The sequence below is a fragment of the Oncorhynchus kisutch genome, linkage group LG12 (assembly GCF_002021735.2).
Source record: "Oncorhynchus kisutch isolate 150728-3 linkage group LG12, Okis_V2, whole genome shotgun sequence".
Lineage (NCBI taxonomy): Eukaryota > Metazoa > Chordata > Actinopteri > Salmoniformes > Salmonidae > Oncorhynchus > Oncorhynchus kisutch.
This window is the reverse complement of record NC_034185.2, coordinates 41664173-41685949: the sequence shown is the minus strand read 5'-3', so window position 1 is coordinate 41685949 and position 21777 is coordinate 41664173. Positions and strand designations below refer to the sequence as shown.

The following is a 21777-nucleotide window of genomic DNA, read 5'->3' as shown; positions in this document are numbered from 1 at the left end:
CTTCCAAAGTTGTGGCAAAATGGCTTAAGGACAACAAAGTCAAGGTATTGGAGTGGTCATCACAAAGCCCTGACCTCAATCCCATAGAACATTTTTGGGCAGAACTGAAAAGCGTGGGAGATCAAGGAGGCCTACAAACCTGACTCAGTTACACCAGCTCTGTCAGGAGGAATGGGACAAAATTCACCCAACTTATTGTGGGAAGCTTGCGGAAGGGTACCCGAAATGTTTGACCCAAGTTAAACAATTTAAAGGCAATGCTACCAAATACTAATTGAGTCAATGTAGACTTCTGACCCACTAGGAATGTGATGAAAGAAATAAAAGCTGAAATAAATCACTCTCTACCATTATTCTGACATTTCACATTCTTAAAATAAAGTGGTGATCCTAACTGACCTAAGACAGGGAATTTTTACTAAGATTAAATGTCAGGAATTGTGGAAAAACTCAGTTTAAATGTATTTGGCTATGGTGTATGTAAACTTTGACTTCAACTACATATACTCTGAAAAAACTATCTAGAGCTTATGTTGGAGACAGACAGAGTGGAGAATGAGGTGAGCCCTTCACCTTCTTATAAGGAGCCACTCCCCTGCCCTCTTGTCATTCTCGAGCATGATTCTCTTCCTCACTCTCTTAACAGCAGGGAAATGCGGTGATACATCTCACTCATATTATCAAAGAAATGGGGTTACGAAAGTCAACTTGAGTTCTCTTTCATATACTTGTTTCGATGTATCACATATGGGGATTTGGCCAAATCCTGTATCACAAACATGCTCTCCGAAGCCAGGGTAGTCCCAACATCAGTAACTAGGTCCGGTCGGATACCGTAGAAGGGCCCACTCTCTTAGTTCAATCCAAGTAAATTGCCTAAACTCTTGTTCAATCCAAGTAAACGCACAATCGTGCTGTCACGCCTTGATCTGTTTCACCTGTCTTTGTGATTGTCTCCTCCAACCTCCAGGTGTCACTCGTTTTCCAGGCCCTGGTCAACAATGTGCTCAGGGACATGTTGAATCGTTTTGTTTTTGTCTACCTCAACAACTCTGCTTGACCTGCAGCCATTCCCCCAGTACACACACTCTCTCTCTCTCTCCCCCTCCCTTTCTGTTTGTGTGTGATTGTGTGGTTGGAGACAGGTGTGCTGGAGTCAGAGCAGATCCCTACCAGCTGCAACTTGCTCCATTATCAAGACCTCTACAAATACTCAGTTCTGCCACTTCCACTCTGCCAGATCATAATCTCTGCTCAGTCAGTTTATGCCATTATTATTATTGTTCAAGATCCCTTTACCCTGTTGTACCTGTTTCCCATCTTGACGCTGTTTATCCTCTCACTGCAGTTTTGCCACCCTGACTCTGTCTACTGTTCCACATCTCACCACCCTGCTACCCTGTTCTGGACTCACCACACCACCACTCCCTTGGATTCCCCTCCGGACCTGTTTACCCTGTCCCAACCCTGCACACGCCAACTTCAGCCTCCACATCTGGTTTCCTACAACTCATCCAAGCTTCACCGGATCTGCGCTCCATATCTCCCTGTGTTACAATAAATACCTTGGTTCATTCATCTCTGTTTCCTCGTCTGAGTCTACTCTTGGGTTCCCCTGTGCTAGACGCTAATCTACATGTCCTCTTGCTCAGTTGTGCACCGGGGCCTCCCACTCCACTTTCTATTATCGTTAGTGTCAGTTTGCTCTTTTCTGTGAAAGGAGTAGTACACAGCATTGTACGAGATCTTCAGTTTCTTGGCAATTTCTCGCATGGAATAGCCTTCATTTCTAAGAACAAGATTAGGCTGACGAGTTTCAGAAGAAAGGTCTTTGTTTCTGGCCATTTTGAGCCTGTAATTGAACCCACAAATGCTGATGCTCCAGATACTGAACTAGTCTAAAGAAGGACAGTTTTATTGCTTCTTTAATCAGAACAACAGTTTTCAGCTGTGCTAACATAATTGCAAAAGGGTTTTCTAATGATCAATTAGCCTTCTAAAATGATAAACTTGGATTAGCTAACACAACGTGCCATTGGAACACAGGAATGATGGTTGCTGATAATGGGCCTCTGTACGCCTCTGTACACCATGTAGATATTCCATAAAAAATCTGCGGTTTCCAGGAAACAATAGTCATTTACAACATTAACAATATCTACACTGTATTTCTGATCAATTTGATGTTAATTTAATGGACAATAAATCTGCTTTTCTTTTGAAAAACAAGGACATTTCAATGTGACCCCAAACTTTTGAACGGTACTGTACATAGTCACTTAGAAACTCAGTGTAGGCTACAGTACTGAAAACCATTGAATACAACAATCATGTCTCTGTCGCTAACAAATACAGTAATGGTTGGCAACTATAATTCACTCGAAAGGCAAGGCACTATATGCAAATAAAGTAGAATAAATTGTCAATTTGAATTGTATGTTCAATCATCCTAAAATTCATAACCGAGTGAATATACAATTCAACTTGAGAATGTATGTTGGTTCAGCTATAGGCCCAAATGTTGAGCAAACTCACAATCCTATTGCCGATGGTTGGCTTACTATTTATTGTACATTAAATCAACATATTTTTTTACAGTGCTTTTATGCCTCTATTACAAGGCTCAAAATCTATCCTTCCTAAAAAAATAAGAGCACAGGTTGTGAGATCAAAGGTTGAGAGACTGAACACGGAAACCCGCAATTGTAAGAGGTCTCAATATAGGAAGTAGATGCTAGCAGATGAACAGGAAGTTGGATGTATGTCAGCATGAAGAACTTGTTAACTGTATGCTGCAAACCAATTTCCTGTCTTGGACAATAACAGTACTACTAGTACTACTACTGCTTATTCTAGTACTACTTCTAGTAATACTACTTCTACTATTACTGCTACTTTAACTGTTGATTGTTGAGTCTGAAACATACTTGGCCGCTCATGGACAGTAGATAGACATAACTTTGATCATCAAATAATATTTCAGCCATTTCCATCATAAAGCAGTAGCACAGTAGGCTATAGTACATATGTGTGCCAGCCAGGATATTAGGAGGGGGGCATGCAGAGATATTTCAATTTTAAATTCATATGGAGTCCAAATTATTGCCTCAGTGCTGTGTTAAGTGCATATTAGAAAGGCTAAGTCCAAGTTTAGTTTCACTCTTAATACAAACAGAGGGTACCTGTTGTAGCCAACCAGGGTAGGGTGGAGAGATACAGTAAGTCAATAGAACCACCCGTTCCTCTGCTCCTCACCTGCTGCCCTATGCCAGATAGAGTCAGCAGAGGCACGTTCTGCCTAACAATCATTCATTAATATGAGCTATGGATTATTTTATAACATATTATAGTCTGAAAGTGCCACAAAAATGCAGCAGACACGCACATGCAAGCACAGTACACACACACACGATGTTCTAGTCACTTTTACCCCTACCTACATGTACATATTACCTCAATCACCTCAACTACCTCGTACTCCCAGCACATTGACTTGGTACCATTTAATTTAGCCTCATTATTGTTATTTTATTGTGTTATTATTTATTTTATAATGTTTTACTTTTTAACTCTCCCAAAAATGCAAAGGGCTCATAAGCAAGCATTTCACGGTAAAGTCTACAATTCTTGTATTCGGCACGTCACAAATAAAACGTGATTAATTGACACACACGGGACCGCCAGTGTGTGTCAGGCACAAGAAGCATAAAACACAAGCCTGGAAAAAGCGCAGTTGTGTGTCTGTGAGAGACAGAGAGAGACAGTTGGCGTCTATGAATGATTTAATGTAGTAGGATAATTGATTGAGTGAATGTGATGTGATATCTTTCATCAAAGAAAACAGAAGGACACTGTATTATTTTGGAGTGCTAGAATGATGAATCACTGGATCTCCGAAAGCAGTGAATTGACGAGGTGTTAGGCCTAAGTGCTTATCCGACGGATCAAAGGAAACATCATGGCTAGGCCAAATGTGTAACATTTTATCCATATAGCAGTGATAAAAAATATATATCATGGAGGAAAAAATATGAAAAAAATCCCAGCCTACGGGACTGTCAAATTCACCCTTGGCCACACTCTTGACCATAGTTGCGAAAAAAATGTTTCCTGTTAGCCGCACTGAGTGGAAATGTCCCCTATTCGCGCGCCCCTCCTACTCCGTGTTCAAGTGAAAGCCAACATTTACAAATTGTCAGTGGCGAGCCAGACCTGTCAACGAGTTATGAGCGTGGAGCGTATATTCGATGAGTTTGGACACTTCAAAAGGTAGGTTACCCGGAACAATACATGTTTATTGCATTGAATCAGTATATCCTTGCTATCGTAAACTATAAGAATGTGTCCTGTTCAGTCGACCACCCTCCATAGGGATATGATGACCGTATACCCTCTTGTAGTCAAGAGTTTTGTTTTTTTTTTAAATAGCTCTATGGGGATTATGGTTATATTTATGGTTAGCTTACATAGTAGCCCTAAATATGGCAGACCTTAAAGTAGATGTTTCTTTCTCTCTGCACATAAAATGCAGCAGCTTTCTTCCTTTTTAGAGAGACGGATGTGTAGTGCCTTGCATCATTGACGCGTTAAAATTGTATAGACATTCTCTTTTAGAATATATTTATTTTTTTCATTCTCACTATGCAACCATAACACTTAATATACACCTATTGTATAGTTAATGTTTGGATTTTTTGCATATGAAGAATTTTTTTGTTTGTTGTTAGGCTACTTTATTATAAGAACGCAGGTATCAATTACGTTGGATAGTAACGGTTTCATTTCTTTGATGCACACTAAGACTTTCCTGTAATTTCAATGGGAAAACACTGTAGAATGCGTGGTAAAATACACTGCTCAAAAAAATAAAGGGAACACTTAAACAACACAATGTAACTCCAAGTCAATCACACTTCTGTGAAATCAAACTGTTCACTTAGGAAGCAACACTGATTGACAATAAATTTCACATGCTGTTGTGCAAATGGAATAGACAACAGGTGGAAATTATAGGTAATTAGCAAGACACCCCCAATAAAGGAGTGGCTCTGCAGGTGGTGACCACAGACCACTTCTCAGTTCCTATGCTTCCTGGCTGATGTTTTGGTCACTTTTGAATGGCGGCGGTGCTTTCACTCTAGTGGTAGCATGAGACGGAGTCTGCAACCCACACAAGTGTAACAAGTTCAAACAGATGCCAGACGGGCTGCAGACCGGGAACCTCCTACGACAGGCCGCAGACCGGAACCTACCACGACGGGTCGCAGTCCTGAACCTACCACGACGGGTCGCAGTCCTGAACCTACCACGACGGGTCGCAGTCCGGAACCTACCACGACGGGTCGCAGTCCGGGAACCTACCACGACGGGTCGCGGTCCAGAACCTACCACGACTGGTCGCAGGCCGGAACCAGAGCCGCTCCTCAGTCCAGAGGCGTCTTTCCGTCCAGTGGCGCCCTCTACGATGATCTTCAGTCCGGGGCCCGCTGCGAGGGTCCCCGCTCCAGAGGCGCCACCTAAGTGGGCCAAGACTGAGGTAGAGCGGGGTCCACATCCCGCACCTGAGCCGCCGCCGTGAAAAAGGCCCACCAGGACCCTCCCCTTTTGATTAGGTTTTTGCGGCCGGAGTCCGCACCTTTGTGGGGGGGTACTGTCACGCCCTGACCTGAGTATTCTTTGTTTTCTTTATATATTTTGGTAGGTCAGGGTGTGACATGGGTGATGTATGTGTTTTTTTTACTGTCTAGGGGTTTTGTAGGTTTATGGGGTTGTTTACCATTTAAGTGTTTATGTATGTCTATGGTTGCCTAGATTGGTTCTCAATTAGAGGCAGCTGTTTATCGTTGTCTCTGATTGGGAACCATATTTAGGCAGCCATCTTCTTTGGGTATTTCGTGGGTTATTGTCTATGTATGCCTGTGTCTGCACTTTTGTATGATAGCTTCACATTCGTTTTGTTATTTTGTATAGTTTGTTTAGTGTCCGTCTATTAAAAGTATAATGTATTCACATCACGCTGCGCTTTGGTCTCCTCACTTCGACAAACATGACACACCATAGCTCCATGTTACAGTGCTTGTTTACAGAAGACAGACAGAGGACATAGGCGGCCACCTGTGCTAATTAGCTATCTAGCATGCTCCGAACACCTGTGTGTAAGCATAACTGGGGAGGAAGTGTAGTTTGTCAGCTGGAGGCACACAGCATATGGATCTGTGCAAAACCCCTACATTAAGTGTATATTTGATTTGATTTTACATTTTTATTTGAACAATTCTTTCTCGCTGATATGAAAGATAAAGGTATATAAGCATATGTTTCGAAAACCATTTTGCAAGTGATGATTATTGGCATTTATGAATGTTAAAACAGCCTCGGAATTGTAGTTCACACTTGTAGTACACAAGCAATGCCCTGAAAACCCTTCTTATCCATAGGGTTAATTAAGCATCCCTTCTGTAAAGCTAAATTACAGTATTTAACTGGCAACTCTTCTGCCAGTATAATGCTGTACATTTACAGGGCAAAGTTTTACAATGCAACTTCCTCATGTTATCCTTTTATTGAACCCCCTATATTATACTCACCTCTCTCACTCTCATCCTCCTCTCCACCTCCTAGGTTCCAGGCATGTCTGTACTTTGCTGCTGTCTTCCAGGCCATAGCCTGTGGAATCCACTACCTGGCCTCCGTGTTCCTCGTGGAGAGGCCAAACTTTGTCTGTGCTCCGCCAGGTAACATCACTGACGTCCTGTATGGGAACCACACTGGTGCTTCCCTGGAGGAGGTGCTACCATTCTTCAAACCGGCGAACGGGCCCATGGTGGTCCGAACGACTGTGGGCCAACAGTGGGAGCTTAGCACCTGCCAGCGCACTCAGCGGATGAACCCCACAGACTTTACCTACGAGCAGGTCGTCAACAGGACGACGGAAAAGTGTGACTGGAACTACCATTATGTGTACGACCACAGTGAGGTGTATCAGAGCATTGTGACGGACTGGGACCTGGTGTGTGACAGGGAATGGCTGGCCAAGCTGTGTCAGCCCACGTTTATGATGGGGGTGCTGGTCGGAGCACTGGTGTTCGGGGACATCGCTGATAGGTAAGAGTAGCTCTCCCCACCTACTTAATCCCAAATATGGGGATCATGTCTGTCCCCTGCGGTGTCCCTGTGCCCTGGAGAACCTTGATAACTGGAAGGGTGTCGATGACAAAACATGGACGTCGTCATCAGTGGTGTAGGGCTATTTGTTTTATGTGGAGGGAGAGCAAAATAAATAAGTAAATGACATCATAATTTCCTCAATCAATTGGTATGCGTTATAAAATATGCATACCAATTGCAATGTCTGCCTATGCCCACACATATTGTCTCAAGAAAAATGCACATTTTTAATACCCTCAAACACCAAGTTTAGGCATAGGCTACCAAATAGGCCATCATCACTGTCAATTGTTTATTTTATTTTTTTATTTAACCTTTATTTAACCAGGTAGGCTAGTTGAGAACAAGTTCTCATTTGCAACTGCGACCTGGCCAAGATAAAGCATAGCAGTGTGAGCAGACAACAAAGAGTTACACATGGAGTAAACAATTAACAAGTCAATAACACAGTAGAAAACAAAGGGGGAGTCTATATACAATGTGTGCAAAAGGCATGAGGAGGTAGGCAAATAATTACAATTTTGCAGATTAACACTGGAGTGATGAATGATCAGATGGTCATGTACAGGTAGAGATATTGGTGTGCAAAAGAGCAGAAAAGTAAATAAATAAAAACAGTATGGGGATGAGGTAGGTGAAGAAGGGTGGGCTATTTACCAATAGACTATGTACAGCTGCAGCGATCGGTTAGCTGCTCAGATAGCTGATGTTTGAAGTTGGTGAGGGAGATAAAAGTCTCCAACTTCAGCGATTTTTGCAATTCGTTCCAGTCACAGGCAGCAGAGTACTGGAACGAAAGGCGGCCGAATGAGGTGTTGGCTTTAGGGATGATCAGTGAGATACACCTGCTGGAGCGCGTGCTACGGATGGGTGTTGCCATCGTGACCAGTGAGCTGAGATAAGGCAGAGCTTTACCTAGCATGGACTTGTAGATGACCTGGAGCCAGTGGGTCTGGCGACGAATATGTAGCGAAGGCCAGCCGACTAGAGCATACAAGTCGCAGTGGTGGGTGGTATAAGGTGCTTTAGTGACAAAACGGATGGCACTGTGATAAACTGCATCCAGTTTGCTGAGTAGAGTGTTGGAAGCCATTTTGTAGATGACATCGCCGAAGTCGAGGATCGGTAGGATAGTCAGTTTTACTAGGGTAAGCTTGGCGGCGTGAGTGAAGGAGGCTTTGTTGCGGAATAGAAAGCCGACTCTTGATTTGATTTTCGATTGGAGATGTTTGATATGAGTCTGGAAGGAGAGTTTGCAGTCTAGCCAGACACCTAGGTACTTATAGACGTCCACATATTCTAAGTCGGAACCATCCAGGGTGGTGATGCTAGTCGGGCATGCGGGTGCAGGCAGCGACCGGTTGAAAAGCATGCATTTGGTTTTACTAGCGTTTAAGAGCAGTTTGAGGCCACGGAAGGAGTGTTGTATGGCATTGAAGCTTGTTTGGAGGTTAGATAGCACAGTGTCCAAAGACGGGCCGAAAGTATATAGAATGGTGTCGTCTGCGTAGAGGTGGATCAGGGAATCGCCCGCAGCAAGAGCAACATCATTGATATACACAGAGAAAAGAGTCGGCCCGAGAATTGAACCCTGTGGCACCCCCATAGAGACTGCCAGAGGACCAGACAGCATGCCCTCCGATTTGACGCACTGAACTCTGTCTGCAAGTAATTGGTGAACCAGGCAAGGCAGTCATCCGAAAAACCGAGGCTCCTGAGTCTGCCGATAAGAATATGGTGATTGACAGAGTCGAAAGCCTTGACAAGGTCGATGAAGACGGCTGCACAGTACTCTCTTTTATCGATGGTGGTTATGATATCGTTGAGTACCTTGAGTGTGGCTGAGGTGCACCCATGACCGGCTCGGAAACCAGATTGCACAGCGGAGAAGGTACGGTGGGATTCGAGATGGTCAGTGACCTGTTTGTTGACTTGGCTTTCGAAGACCTTAGATAGGCAGGGCAGGATGGATATAGGTCTGTAACAGTTTGGGTCCAGGGTGTCTCCCCCTTTGAAGAGGGGGATGACTGCGGCAGCTTTCCAATCCTTGGGGATCTCAGACGATATGAAAGAGAGGTTGAACAGGCTGGTAATAGGGGTTGCGACAATGGTGGCAGATAGTTTCAGAAATAGAGGGTCCAGATTGTCAAGCCCAGCTGATTTGTACGGGTCCAGGTTTTGCAGCTCTTTCAGAACATCTGCTATCTGGATTTGGTTAAAGGAGAACCTGGAGAGGCTTGGGCGAGGAGCTGCGGGGGGGGCGGAGCTGTTGGCCGAGGTTGAAGTAGCCAGGCGGAAGGCATGGCCAGCCGTTGAGAAATGCTTATTGAAGTTTTCGATAATCATGGATTTATCAGTGGTGACCGTGTTACCTAGCCTCAGTGCAGTGGGCAGCTGGGAGGAGGTGCTCTTGTTCTCCATGGACTTCACAGTGTCCCAGAACTTTTTGGAGTTGGAGCTACAGGATGCAAACTTCTGCCTGAAGAAGCTGGCCTTAGCTTTCCTGACTGACTGCGTGTATTGGTTCCGGACTTCCCTGAACAGTTGCATATCACGGGGACTATTCGATGCTATTGCAGTCCGCCACAGGATGTTTTTGTGCTGGTCGAGGGCAGTCAGGTCTGGGGTGAACCAAGGGCTGTATCTGTTCTTAGTTCTGCATTTTTTGAACGGAGCATGCTTATCTAAAATGGTGAGGAAGTTACTTTTAAAGAATGACCAGGCATCCTCAACTGACGGGATGAGGTCAATGTCCTTCCAGGATACCCGGGCCAGGTCGATTAGAAAGGCCTGCTCACAGAAGTGTTTTAGGGAGCGTTTGACAGTGATGAGGGGTGGTCGTTTGACTGGTGGTCGGCTCCGTAGCGGATACAGGCAATGAGGCAGTGATCGCTGAGATCCTGGTTGAAGACAGCGGAGGTGTATTTGGAGGGCCAGTTGGTCTGGATGACGTCTATGAGGGTGCCCTTGTTTACTGACCTAGGGTTGTACCTGGTGGGTTCCTTGATGTTTTGTGTGAGATTGAGGGCATCTAGCTTAGATTGTAGGACTGGCGGGGTGTTAAGCATATCCCAGTTTAGGTCAACTAACAGAACAAACTCTGAAGCTAGGGGGGCGATCAATTCACAAATAGTGTCCAGGGCACAGCTGGGAGCTGAGGGGGGTCGGTAGCAGGCGGCAACCGTGAGAGACTTATTTCTGGAGAGAGTAATTTTCAAAATTAGTAGTTCGAACTGTTTGGGTATGGACCTGGAAAGTATGACATTACTTTGCAGGCTATCTCTGCAGTAAACTGCAACTCCTCCCCGCTCCATTGTGAACTAAAACAATGATAACTAACCTGAACAACAGTATACAAGGCATATTGACATTTGAGAGAAACATACAGCGAGGCATGCAGTAATCACAGGTGTTGAATTGGGAAAGCTAGCTAAAACAGTAGGTGAGACAACAGCTAATCAGCTAGCACAACAACAGCAGGTAAAATGGCGTAGACTAGGCAAAGGGGCCAACAGATAAAACAAACAAGCAGAATGGAGTACCGTGATTAATGGACAGTCCAGCGTGCATCAGCTATGTAGCCAAGAGATCAGTGTCCAGGGGGCAGCGGTGGATGGGGCAGGGAAGCTGGACTGGCGAGTGTTATCCAGGTAAAAAAAAACTAACAATGACTAAGTAGCTTGTAGCTAGTTAGCTGGTTAGCTTCTGGAGGTTCTTGAGTGTGTTCTAAAAATAAAAAAATAATAGCGATTCCTTATCACATTGGGTGAGGCAGGTTTCCGGAAGGTATAAAAAATTAAAAGTCAAAAGAGATAGAAAGTAAATATGGGTCCGGTAAGCGTTTGGGACGCGGCGATTCAGGCGGTTAGCAGGCCTGTGCTAACAAGCTAACAGTTTGTAGGCCCGGGCTAGACAAGGTAGCAGTTAGCGGACCGGAGCTGGACAAGCTAGCAGTTAGCAGGCCGAATTAGCAAGCAGGGAGATAGTGAGGGCTAGAGAGTTAGCCTTTGGGGGACGTCGCGATGGGGTGAGTCTGTTTATTCCTCTTCATGCGATGACATCGATAGACCGGTCGTGGGCCCGGGTATTGTAGCTCAGGAGTATGCTACGGTGGTAGCACAGGTGCTACGGCCGGGCTAGCTTCAAGCTAAGTGGGTGGAAACGCTAGCCAGGAGTAACCCGGGGTTGCGGTTTAGCTAGATAGCTAGTTGCTGAAAAATCCAGCTGAAAGATGTTCCGTTTGCGGTGGGAATCCGGGGATGAATCCGGGGATGAAAAATAAATAGGTCCGTTATGCTCTGGTTAGAGTCGCGTTGTACGAACAGGCGAGAGCTTTCCGAACTACAGGTTAGCTGATGACCGGTTAGCTGAAGACCGCTAGCATACCCGCTGGTTAGCTGGCTAGCTTCAGTTGAGGGGTCCCGAAGTAAATATAAATACTTTAGGAATTTAGTGAATTTAGTGAATTGAATTGTGAATGATAATTCTTCACGTTTTACCAGTGAAACATCCAAATTGCATTTCCATACCAATCATTTGATTGATCTCATTCATGGGAATATGCATTCTTTAAATTACTGTTTCGTTAGAGAATTAGAGCAGATGGTGTGAGCAGACTATTAGCGTTTCTTGTCTTATGTTTCAATCGAAGCATATATCCAGCCTAGTGGCACACTGTTGAGTTTTGGCGCATGAGAAAATATTCAACTATTCAGCTTCAGCTAGCCATCCTAAAATCTCATTAGAAATGATTAGGTGTTTATGGCGTAACTAACGTTATAGGCCTACTCTGCTATGGTATTATATTCGGTTCTGTTATGTAAATGCAAATGAATCATTATGTGATCTTGCGAGACATTGATTCTGCTTTGATTTAGCTTCACTAAACAAGCACCATTGTGAGAAGTGATCATCTTCTATGTATTATAATAATAACACGTGATGAATAGGACTATTGGGCGTAGGCAACAGATCTTGATGAGATGTTATTTTAAACAATTGACGCGCCCTTCGTGGTGCTGAAAGGACCGCGCAAGGGTCATGCAATGATGTTAAAGAAGTTGAACCAACTTTTGGAGTTGAAGGACAGATGGAGGAACAAGTTCAGGAACAAACAACAATAATTTGCAGTAGGCCTATAGCCCACTACGTGGCATAGCAATTTGTAGGCTATAGACTAATGTAAATACTGTCACCCTGATCTGTTTCACCTGTCTTTGTGCTTGTCTCCACCCCCCTCCAGGTGTCTCCCATCTACCCCATTATCCCCAGTGTATTTATACCTGTGCTCTCTGTTTGTCTGTTGCCAGTTTGTTTTGTTCGTCAAGCCTACCAGCAGTTTTCCCCTTGCGCCCGTCTGTTTCTAGTTCCTGTTTTTCAAGTTTTGACCATTCTGCCGGCCCTGGGCCTGCCTGCCCGTTCTGTACCTTGTCACACCACACTAGATTATTGACCTCTGCCTGTCCTGACCCTGAGACTGCCTGCTGTTCTGTACCTTTTTGACACTGATCTGGATTACTGACCTCCTCTTGCCCATGACCTGTCGTTTTGCCGGCCTCCTGTGCTAGTAATAAACTTTGACACTGTCGTAAACATCCCTAAATATAATAAATACAAATACATGCAGCTTAAAGTGAAACTTCACCGCAAGACACTATTTGGGGTGGTTTTCCAGTCTCCCTAATCATTATGAGCGATGAGAAAGTGTTTCAAACATATTTATGCCCAATAGCTGTGTTTTCTTTCATTGGTTGATTGAGCCTGCTGATCAAAACATTTATGGAGTCATGTTTTGTAGAATTTTTGTGGCCTTTGTGTTTCGCCGACTGCATGATCACGCGAGAAGATATAGTTGTCCTTGTTCAGTAGAGTCATTGGACTTGTCTCAACGTTGTTCCTATCTGCCAGAACGTTGCAGGATATCTACACTGAACAAATATATAAAATGCAACATGTAAAGTGTTGATCCCATGTTTCACGAGTTAAATAAAAGTTCCCAGAAATTGTCCACATGCACACAAAAGCTAAAGTTTGTTTACGTCCCGGTTAGTGAGCATTTCTCCTTTGACAAGATAATCAATCCACCTAACAGGTGTGGCACATCAAGAAGATGATTAAACAGAATCATAATTACACAGTTGCACCTTGTGCTGGGGCCAATAAAAGGCCACTCTAAAGTGTGCAGCTTTGTCACAAACACAGATTGAGACACTGATGTCTCGAGTTTGGAGAGAGCATGCAATTGGCATGCTGACTGCAGGAATGTCCACCAGAGCCTCACAACCACAAACCATGTGTAACCACACCGGCCCAGAACCTCCACATCTGTCTTCTTCACCTGTGAGATGCTCTTAGACAGCTGATGAAACTGTAGGTTACTACACAACCAAATAATTTATGCACAAACTGTCAGAAAACGTCTTAGGGAAGCTCATCTGCATGTTCGTCGTTCTCACCAGGGTCTTGACCTGACTGCAGTTCGGTGTACCTACAAATGTTCAACTTCGATGGACACTGGCACGCTGGAGAAGTGTGCTCTTCACGGATGAATCGCAGTTTAAACTGTACTGGGCAGATGGCAGACAGTGTGTGTGGCGTCGTGTGGGCGAGCAGTTTGCTGATTTCAACAGTTGTGAACAAAGTGCCCCATAGTGGCGGTTGGGTTATGGTATGGGCAGGCATAAGCTACGGACAACGATCCGCAATTTCAAACACAGAAATAAACACAGAAATACCATGACAAGATACTGAGGCCCATTGCCGTGGCATTCATCTGCCACAACCACCTCATGTTTCAGCATGGTAATGCACGGCTCCATGTCGCAAGGATCTGTGCACAATTCCTGGAAGCTGAAAATGTCCCAGTTCTTCCACGGCCTGCGTACTCACCAGACATGTCACCCATTGAGCATGTGTTGGATCCTCTGGATCGACGTGTACGACAGCATGTTCCAGTTCCCGCCAATATCCAGCAACTTCACACAGCTATTGAAGAGGAGTGGAACAACATTCCACAACTCTATGCAAAGATTCTGACTGGGTTTCTGACCAACGCCCCTACCTTTTTTTTTAAAGGTCTCTGTGACTAACAGATTCATGTCCCAGTTATGTGAAATCCATAGATTAGGTCATAAGGAATTTATTTAAGGTGACAGATTTTGTCATTGGAACTGTAAAACTGTGAAATTGTTGCATGTTGCATTTTATATTTTTGTTCAGTGTAGGTTGACTCATTTTCTCTAATATTAAAATTTTCATGACTCATTTTCGCTTTGTAAAAACAAGTTTACAGGAGCTATTGTACCGTCTATAGATGACAATGTACCGCACACTGTCTATTGAATGAATAGCCACAATGGCTGCTTCTAATGATTCCTCTTTGCAAGAAGAGCTCACACATCCACAGGGCGGTCCTCCACCTCATGAATTAGCTATTTATTGTAAAACAAACAATAAATAAGAAAAGAAACAGACAACTTGAGCGTGCCACTATTCACCCCCCCCCCCTAAAGGCAATACTTTGTATAGCCACCTTTTGCAGCAATTACAGCTGCAAGTCTCTTGAGGTATGTCTCTATAAGCTTGGCACATCTAGCCAATGGGATTTTTGGCCATCCTTCAATGCAAAACTGGTCCAGCTCCTTCAAGTTGGTTGGGTTCCGCTGGTGTAGAGCAATCTGTAAGTCATACCACAGATTCTCAGTTGGATTGAGGTCTGGGCTTTGACTAGGCCATTTCAAGACATTTAAATGTTTCCCCTTAAACCACTTGAGTGTTGCTTTAGCAGTATGCTTAGGTTCATTGTCCTGCTGGAAGGTGAACCTCCTCCCAGTCTCAAATCGCTGGAAGACTGAAACAGGTTTCCCTCAAGAATTTCCCAGTATTTAGCGTTATCCATCATTACTTCCATTCTGACCAGTTTCCCAGTCCCTGCCGATGGAAAAACATCCCCACAGCATGATGCTTCCACCACCATGCTTCACTGTGGGGATGGTATTCTCGGGGTGATGAGAGGTGTTTGGTTCGCGCCAGACATAGCGTTTTCCTTGATGGTCAAAAAGCTCAATTTTAGTCTCATCTGACCAGAGTACTTTTTTTCTCCATATGTTTGGGGAGTCTCCCACATGTGGAGTGTACTGCTTAAAGTGGTCCTATGGACAGATACTCCAATCTCCACTGTGGAGCTTTGCAGCTCCTTCAGGGTTATCTTTGGTCTCTTTGTTGCCTCTCTGATTAATGCCCTCCTTGCCTAGTCCATGTGTTTTGCTGGGCTCTCTTGGCAGGTTTGTTGTGGTGCCATATTCTTTGCATTTTTTAAATAATGGATTTAATGGTGCTCTGACCTGTCCCTGACCTGTTTGGAGAGCTCCTTGGTCTTCATGGTGCCGCTTGCTTGGTGGTGCCCCTTGCTTAGTGGTGTTGCAGACGCTGGGGCCTTTCAGAACAGGTGTATATACAGTGGGGAGAACAAGTATTTGATACACTGCCGATTTTGCAGGTTTTCCTACTTGCAAAGCATGTAGAGGTCTGTATTTTTTTTCATAGGTACACTTCAACTGTGAGAGACGAAATCTAAAACAAAAATCCAGAAAATCACATTGTATGGTTTTTAAGTAATTAATTTGCATTTTATTGCATGAAATAAATATTTGATCACCTACCAACCAGTAAGAATTCCGGCTCTCACAGACCTGTTAGTTTTGCTTTAAGAATCCCTCCTGTTCTCCACTCATCACCTGTATTAACTGCACCTGTTTGAACTCGTTACCTGTATAAAAGACACCTGTCCACACACTCAATCAAACTCCAACCTCTCCACAATGGCCAAGACTAGAGAGCTGTGTAAGGACATCAGGGATACAATTGTAGACCTGCACAAGGCTGGGATGGGCTACAGGACAATAATTATTAGAAAATGGAAGTTCAAGATGACGGTCAATCACCCTCGGTTTGGGGCTCCATGCAAGATCTCACCTCGTGGGGCATCAATGATCATGAGGAAGGTGAGGGATCAGCTCAGACCTACAAGGCAGGACCTGGTCAATGAGCTGGGACCACAGTCTCAAAGAAAACCATTAGTAACACACTACGCCGTCATGGATTCAAATCCTACAGTGCACGCAAGGTCCCCCTGCTCAAGCCAGCGCATGTCCAGGCCCGTCTGAAGTTTGCCAATGACCATCTGGATGATCCAGAGGAGGAATGGGAGAAGGTCATGTGGTCTGATGAGACAAAAATAGAGCTTTTTTTTCTTCCACTTGCCGTGTTTGGAGGAAGAAGAAGGATGAGTACAACCCCAAGAACATCCCAACCGTGAAGCATGGAGGTGGAAACATCATTCTTTGGGGATACCTTTCTGCGAAGGGGACAGGACGACTGCACCGTATTGAGGGGAGGATGGATGGGGCCATGTATCACGAGATCTTGGCCAACAACTTCCTTCCCTCAGTAAGAGCATTGAAGATGGGTCGTGGCTGGGTCTTCCAGCATGACAACGACCCGAAACACACAGCCAGGGCAACTGAGGAGTGGCTCCGTAAGAAGCATCTCAAGGTCCTGGAGTGGCCTAGCCAGTCTCCAGACCTGAACCCAATAGAAAATCTTTGGAGGGAGCTGAAAATCCGTATTGCCCAGCGACAGCCCCGAAACCTGAAGGATCTGGAGAAGGTCTGTATGGAGGAGTGGGCCAAAATCCCTGCTGCAGTGTGTGCAAACCTGGTCATGAACTACAGGAAACGTATGATCTCTGTAATTGCAAACAAAGGTTTCTGTACCAAATATTAAGGTCTGCTTTTCTGATGTATCAAATACTCATGTCATACAATAAAATGCAAATTAATTACTTAAAAATCATACAATGTGATTTTCTGGATTTCTGTTTTAGATTCCGTCCCTCACAGTTGAAATGTACCTATGATTAAAATTACAGACCTTTACATGCTTATTAAGTAGGAAAAACCTGCAAAATCAGCAGTGTATCAAATACATGTTCTCCCCACTGTATATACTGAGATCATGTGAAAGATCATGTGACACTTAGATTGCACACAGGTGGACTTCATTTAACTAATTCTGTGACTTTTGAAGGTTGCACCATAACTTATTTAGGGGCTTCATAGCAAAGGGGGTGAGTACATCTGCATGCACCACTTTTCCATTTGTTTTTTATTGTAATTTTTTGAAACAAGTATTTTTTTCTTCATTCCCCTTCACCAATTTGGACTATTTTGTGTATGTCCATTACATGTAATAAAAATACATTTAAATTACAGGTTGTAATGCAACAAAATAGGAAAAACGCAAAGGGAGATTAATTATTTTGCAAGGCGCTGTACAGTACCCATCAAAAGTTTGGACACACCTACTCAATCAAGGGTTTTCTTTATTTTGTACTATTTTCTACATTGTAGAATAATAGTGAAGACATCAAAACTATGAAATAACACATGGAATCATGTAGTAACAGTGTTAAACAAATCAAATTATATTTTAGATTTTAGATTCTTCAATGTAGCCACCCTTTTACTTGATGACAGCTTTTCACACTCTTGGCATTCTCTCAACCAGCTTCATGAGGTAGTCACCTGGAATGCATTTCAATTAACAGGTGTGCCTTGTTAAAAGTTCATTTGTGGATTTATTTCCTTCTTAATGCAGTTGAGCCAATCAGTTGTGTTCTGATAAAGTATGGGTGGTATACAGAAGATAGCCCTATTTTGTAAAAGACCAAGTCCCTATTATGGCAAGAAAAGCTCAAATAAGCAAAGCGAAACGGCAGTCCACCATTACCTTAACTCAATAAGGAGAATTTCAAGAACTTTCAAAGTTTCTGCAAATGCAGTAGCAAAAAACATCAAGCGCTACGATGAAACTGTCTCTCATGAGGACCGCCACAGGAAAGGAATACCCAGAGTTACCTCTGCTGTAGAGGACAAGTTCATTAAAGTTACCAGACTCTAGAGTTACCCAAATGAATGCTTCAAAGTTCAAGTAACAGACACATTTCAACATCAACTGTTCAGAGGAGACTGCGTGAATCAGGCCTTCATGGTCGAATTGCTGCAAAGAAACCACTACTAAAGGACACCTATAAGAAGAAGAGACTTGCTTGGGCCAAGAAACACGAGCAATGGACATTTTAAACCGGTGGAAATCTGTCCTTTGGGCTGATGAGTCCAAATTTGAGATTTTTGCTTCCAACCGCCATGTCTTTGTGAGATGCAGAGTAGGTGAACGGATGATCTCCGCATTTGTGGTTCCCGCCATGAAGCATGGAGGAAGAGGTGTGTGGGTGGTTTGCTGGTGACAGTGTCTGTGTCTGTGATTTATTTAAATTTGAGGCACACTTAACTAGCATGGCTACCACAGCATTCTGCAGCGATACGTCATCCCATCTGTTTTGCGCTTAGTGGGACTATCATTTGTTTTTTTTAACAGGACAATGACCCAACACACCTCCAGGCTGTGTAAGGGCTATTTGACCAAGAAGGAGAGTGATGGAGTGCTGCATCAGATGTTCTGGCCTCCACAATCACCCGACCTCAACCCAATTGAGATGGTTTGGGATGAGTTGGACCACAGAGTGATGGAAAAGCAGCCAACAAGTGCTCAGCATATGTGGGAACTCCTTCAAAACTTGGAAAAGCATTCCAGGGGAAGCTACGTTTCACAAGGCACACCTGTTAACTGAAATGCAGTTCAGGTGACTACCTCATGAAGCTGGTTGAAAGAATGCAAAGAGTATGCAAAGCTGTCATCAAGGCAAAGGGTGGCTACTTTGAAGAATCTAAAATATATTTAGATTTGTTTAACACATTTTTGGTTACTACATGATTCCATATGTGTTATTTCTTAGTTTTGATGTTTTTACTATTATTCTACAATGTAGAAAATAGTAAAAATAAAGAAAACCTTGAATGAGTAGGTGTGTCCAAACTTTTCACTAGAGCAGCTGTGAAATTTCCCTTTAATATCATTGCACTGTTTGCGAGGAGAGTTTTATTGTTAGGAGGTATTTCAATGTATTGTGTAGCTCACTCACTGTATCACAAATGGCATTTGATTAGCTTGAAGACAGTGTTACAATATACCATATTACAGAATACAAGACAACAGAAGTGAACTATCAATTCATCAAATTTATTTGCATGGATTTATTAACATGCTATCAAATCAATTGTCTAAGTAAGTGAACATAAATCATTACTACGTCTAAATGCATTGTTACCTCCAACTTGGCCCAAGTTGGCACACCAACTTGGTGACACACCAAGCTAGAACGGGCCCTTTGTCTCAACCAATTGCCAATGTAGGCTAAATATCCCAAGCAGGGCTATAGCAAATTCCAAAGAGGGTCAGGCTCCTTGGACTTTGCGATGGCCACTCTAGTTGTGTTGTCCTCAGCAAAACGGTGACGCCGTAAACAGGTGGTCACATGTCAATCTGGATTCCACTACACAAGAGAAGGGTCCGTGGAATTTTATGAACATCAAGGATTTATTTTTTATTGGCCAAAGTGGTCAAGCCTCCAACGGGCCTCTACAGTGCACACACGTAACCTATAATTTGTCATCATTCTTGCCACTGCCAGGTAAGAAACACCCATTTACCATACATCTAGGCTGCTATACATATTTATTTGGTTTGCCATTCTATAATTTTTCATGGAATTTTTGTGGTAATTAAAAATGATTTATTTAGAATTAATCAGAAATACTTTTACCAGCTCCGGCAGCACTGCACCCCTTGTCGTCACTTTACTTTTGGAGTTACTAACAATACTGTAACATGCTGACTAGACCGGGCACCCGCGTGCACCATCTCACACATGTTGATTTTGTCCATCCACACCAGACGCGATCAGGACAAGCAGTTTGAAATATCAAAACAAACTCTGAACTATATTTATTTGGGGACTGGTCGAAACGCGTGAAATATTCAATAGCAATTTAGCCAACTTGCTTGCTGTTGCTAGCTGATTTGTCCTGGGATATGAATATTGGGTTGTTATTTTACCTGAAATGCATCTGTGGATTAATTGTCCTTTACTCTGACAATTACTCCACAGATAAAAGGGTAAACCTCGTTAGTTTCTAGTAATCGCTCCTCCTTCCGTCTTCTTCTTCTTTAGACTTTATATTGCGCTTGGCAACCAACTTTAAGGTGCATTACCACCACCACCAACTGGACTGGAGTGTGGACCTCAGTTCGTCTTTCAATCACACACGAGGGTATATGCTACTAAAAACCACTGAGGAGATGGGAGAGGTGGGACTTGCAGCGCGTCAAACATCAAAAATAGAACCAAGTTCTATTTTAGAACAAAGTTCTATTTTAGCGCCTGGCTTCGCAGACACTTGTTGAAGCGCGTGAGCAGTTTGGATGAAATTAATGAATAACGTGTACATTTATAACATGTGTACATTTATTTTGCAATGCTCAAGCACGTAACGCAAACAGTGTGGTCAGCATGTAAGATACAACGGTCGGTCACTTGGTCGGACAGTCTGTGTAATGCAGAAGAAGGGTACACTATCAGTGGCGTAGTGTAGTTTCGCAGGCCCCCCATGAGGTCTGAGCAAAGCACCCCCTTTTGCCATGGGGCAGAGAGAAAAGTGTTTTGTGTTTTGTTTTGTTTTAAAGCACTATCAAATGCTCCAGGGCTAATTTCGTTAGCATTTTTACATGTTTTTCTAGATTTAGAACATAAAACAACATTTATAAAGCAAACATTATCCATTAGGTCTAGCACAGCAAATACTTCAATTATTTAAGCATACAGTACCTTCGGAAAGTATTCGAACCCCTTGACTTTTTCCACATTTTGTTACTTTACAGCCTTATTCTAAAATGGATTAAATAAATAATTTCCACATAAATCTACACACAATACCCCATAATGACAAAGTGAAAACCGTTTTTAGAAAGGTTTAGAAATGTATGAATAAATAAAAAAACATAAGTATTCAGACCCTTTGCTATGAGACTTGAAATTGAGCTCATATGCATCCTGTTTCCATTGATTATCCTTGAGATGGTTCTACAACTTGATTGGAGTCCACCTGTGGTAAATTCTATTGATTGGACATTATTTGGAAAGGCACACGCATGTCTATATAAGGTCACACAGAAGACAGTGCATCTCAGAGCAAAAACCAAGCCATGAGGTCAAAGGAATTGTCTGTTGAGCTCCGAGACAGGATTGTGTTACGGCACATATCTTGGGAAGGGTGCCAAAACATTTCTGCAGCATTGAAGGTCCCCAAGAACACAGTGGCCTCCATCATTCTTAAATGGCAGAAGTTTGGAACCACCAAGACTCTTCCTAGAGCTGGCTGGCCGCCCGGCCAAACTAAGCAATCTGGGGAGAAGGGCCTTGGTCAGGGAGGTGACAAAGAACCCGATGGTCACTCTGACAGAGCTCTAGAGTTCCTTTGTGGAGATGGGAGAACCTTCCAGAAGGACAACCATCTCTGTAGCATCCACCAATCAAGCCTTTATGGTAGAGTGGCCAGACGGAAGCCACTCCAAAGTAAAAGGCACATGACAGCCCGCTTGGAGTTTGCCAAAGGTTAACTAAAGACTCTCAGACCATGAGAAACAAGATTCTTT

General features: G+C 43.5%; 1 protein-coding gene and 1 long non-coding RNA gene across 2 annotated transcripts in view; both read left to right on the top strand.

Moving 5' to 3' along the window:
• The first annotated feature begins 1214 nt into the window (after positions 1 to 1214).
• On the top strand, positions 1215 to 1578 carry LOC109900322 (uncharacterized). Its single transcript, XR_002256579.2, has 2 exons — positions 1215 to 1257; positions 1349 to 1578. It is a non-coding gene; the product is annotated as an uncharacterized LOC109900322 (long non-coding RNA).
• A 2564-nt stretch (positions 1579 to 4142) lies between these two features.
• slc22a16 (solute carrier family 22 member 16) overlaps positions 4143 to 21777 on the top strand; it is a 65076-nt gene continuing 47441 nt past the window's right edge. Inside the window, exons 1-2 of the mRNA XM_020496965.2 lie at positions 4143 to 4269; positions 6622 to 7104. Coding sequence (XP_020352554.1) covers positions 4226 to 4269; positions 6622 to 7104 — 527 coding nt within the window. The 5' untranslated portion in view covers positions 4143 to 4225. The remainder of the gene's footprint in view (positions 4270 to 6621; positions 7105 to 21777) is intronic.